General features: G+C 32.0%; 1 protein-coding gene across 1 annotated transcript; it reads right to left on the bottom strand.

The window, feature by feature from the left end:
• Window positions 1-1,623: 1,623 nt before the first annotated feature.
• LOC105645729 (LOB domain-containing protein 12) lies at window positions 1,624-2,529 on the bottom strand. Its single transcript, XM_012231411.4, has 2 exons — window positions 2,248-2,529; window positions 1,624-1,996 (listed from the first exon to the last, which is right to left on the bottom strand). The coding sequence occupies exons 1-2, from the start codon at window positions 2,401-2,403 to the stop codon at window positions 1,658-1,660; spliced, it is 495 nt and encodes a 164-aa protein (XP_012086801.1). The 5' UTR covers window positions 2,404-2,529; the 3' UTR covers window positions 1,624-1,657.
• Between the last annotated feature and the right edge of the window lie 319 nt (window positions 2,530-2,848).

Here is a 2,848-nt window from a genome sequence, read left to right as displayed (position 1 = left end):
CATACGATAAAAACAAAAAGAAAAAAAAGGTGAAAGGCAAGTTCTATAGAAATGTGTCGAAACCTGCGATGTTATATGTGAATAAATATTTGAACTCCAGTGTTAAAGTGGATACATAGTCACACAATGTTATTAGACAAGATTAGAAATAACAGTCACACACAAATAATACAAGTTGGAGATAAAATGAGAAGAGGACATTGACATGGTTCGAAGATTTCCGACGTAAACATTATATATATGCTGATGGAGTGAAGTTATTTCGAAAGATCTACTATTTCATTACATTAACGGACTTAGTTATGTACAAGTGAGATAGAAATAAAAGATTCATACGGTTAGAACCTAACTAGTTAAGGATTAAAACTGCCTAATAATATATATATCCGTGTGCGTATAACATTTTACTAGCATACACAAGCAGCCAAAGCCATGTGGTGAAACCGAAAAATCAAGCAGACACGATCCCAGTGGAAGCTTTGAGTTGATCATAAAATTTGACAAATTAGCCACTTAATTGTTAATTAATTTATTTATTTATCCATACATTACAGCTAGAAATTAATGGGCTAAAAAGATTTTATAGGCTTAATAAGATAAGTATAGAAGTTTGACTTAATTAGGCAAAATGCTTCCTCATTAAACAAACCTATTCAGGAATCTTTTTTAGTCAGTAGTTGCCGTTTGTTTTTTCATTTTTCTTCCCTTCACTTCCAATTAAAATATTACTTTAACACAGACATATAATTGTATGGAGAGATGGATTTAGAAATATATATATATATATATATATTTATGTTAGAACCCAAAAAAGAAAAATTGAAGATTGTCCTCTTGCATACTTCCCATGAACTGACCACTTCCTTGCACTGCCCTCCACGTGAACAAGCTTTAGAAGAATCTGTGATTCGACTACAGGTGGCAATATGCCATTTTTGTTCTTTCTTTCACTTTCTTGGCTGCAAACTTGTTTGGTTACCAAGAAAACAAAAACAATATAGACATTTACTGAGATATTCTGATAAATGTTTCTTCTTGGTATGTCCAATATGCTTTGATTTCTTTTCTCTCTTGCAAGAACTAGAGATTTAATCATGTCCATAAAGTTACCAAACAAGAAAATATAAAGTTACCAAACAAGAAAATCTTCGTTCTCTAAACTCTCATATCAAAATGCTGCCCTAAGGGTTTTGGTTAGAACATAGAAATTGTAATAATGTCTGTTAGATTTTCAAAAGAAGCAAATACAAATTCTTTTTTCAAGAAACTAACATGTTATTGTACACAATTAATTAGTTAAAAAGAATTTATGTCTGAGATTTTTAGCTAAGCCACCGACCCTCTTGCTTAGTTAATTAATTACTTGATTAAGAGAAGTTTCAAGTTTACTTCATTAATCACATGCTAGAGTTGACCTAGTCACTTACCATTGTTCTACGCCACACTACATATAGATATATATATATATATATGCTTTGAGAATTATTGTTATTATTAATACTGTTGTGATTGTTATTAAGGTTGTGTTTTAACTAACATCAAATAAAGACAACTCTCTTAATTAACAATTTACCTAAGCTGAATATAAAAATATTTGGAAACTAATTAAAAATTAAGAGATAATTGAAAAAAAGCATAGCATAAAAAGTTGTATTACTTAAGAAATGATGTCTCCAAATATGCTCTCTCTTTTAAGAGAGTCATGAATTACATTGCTAGAAGAGGCAAAATTAAAGTACTGAGGGAGATTATTTTGGAGAAGGAAAGACTTGTCATCTTCTGGTTCGATTTGTGGGGTTGGAATCACTGGCTCATTTTGCATCTGAATGCATAAAATCTCTGCTTGAGCCACTGCAAGCTGCATTTGAAGCTGTGAAACCTGATTTTGCAGATAAGAAATTGCTCCCACACACCCATAAACTGGGTCTCTCACTCTTGCATTAGCTTCATACACCAAACTGCTCACAGCATCTGCCCTCTGATGAACTGGTAGCTCCTGCTTATATTAACTAAACATAGTTAAAAACCTCACTGTATATATATGACATACTCGTGTATATACATGCACATATATGTATGTATATACACCACATATGAACTCTCTGCAGTTTATAAGTTAACCTGCAGGGAGTTCGTGCAAAATACCCTCCTACAGGTTTTTATCTGTAGGGAGTTTCTAATTGTCAAAAAAAAAAAGATGAATATAAGAAAAAAAGATATAAGAGAGGGAAAAAAAAAGAGAGAGACCTGCAACATTTTGCTAACGTTGCTAGCACCAAAAACCTTGTGGACAATGGCGAATTTGTGAGGATCATCAGAAGGGAAATAGGGAGCAAAAATGCAGTCTTTAGCGCATCGGCGTCTAAGCAATTTGCAGGAAGCACAAGGAGAATTTCCACCCATAACTTTTTTCTTTTTTTGGTTTTTTAGAGAGCTTTTGATTGCTAAAGAAGGAAGGAGAAGAAGAGAAAGGGTAGTAGATGATGCTATAGGAGAAAACGAGTAGAAAACTTGGGGGAAGAATGAGATGAGAGTGTGTATATTTATAATGGCTATGAACGTGTACAATAGATCAGATGCTCACAATGGTTAGGGATATTAATGATTAAATAATTGACTCGGTAATTATTTATTTATTATAATAATTAACTTTTGAGATTAGATGAGAAAGCACTTCTTTCATACCCAAAACTAATTAATTAAAATTATTAATTAGTTGTTTAGGATATGCAAATTAAAAGAAAAGAAAAATGCTCCTGTGGATAATGAATGAATGAATGAATGATATTGATAAGCTACTCCAAAAAGAATCATTTGTCCCTTTGGACCATTTTAGTAAAAAAGAAAA

This window comes from Jatropha curcas, chromosome 6 (genome assembly GCF_041381405.1).
Source record: "Jatropha curcas cultivar XTBG-Jc1 chromosome 6, XTBG_Jcur_1.0, whole genome shotgun sequence".
Classification (NCBI taxonomy): Eukaryota; Viridiplantae; Streptophyta; class Magnoliopsida; order Malpighiales; family Euphorbiaceae; genus Jatropha; species Jatropha curcas.
Note: the sequence above shows the minus strand (reverse complement) of the source record. Positions and strands in the feature narration are given on the sequence as shown.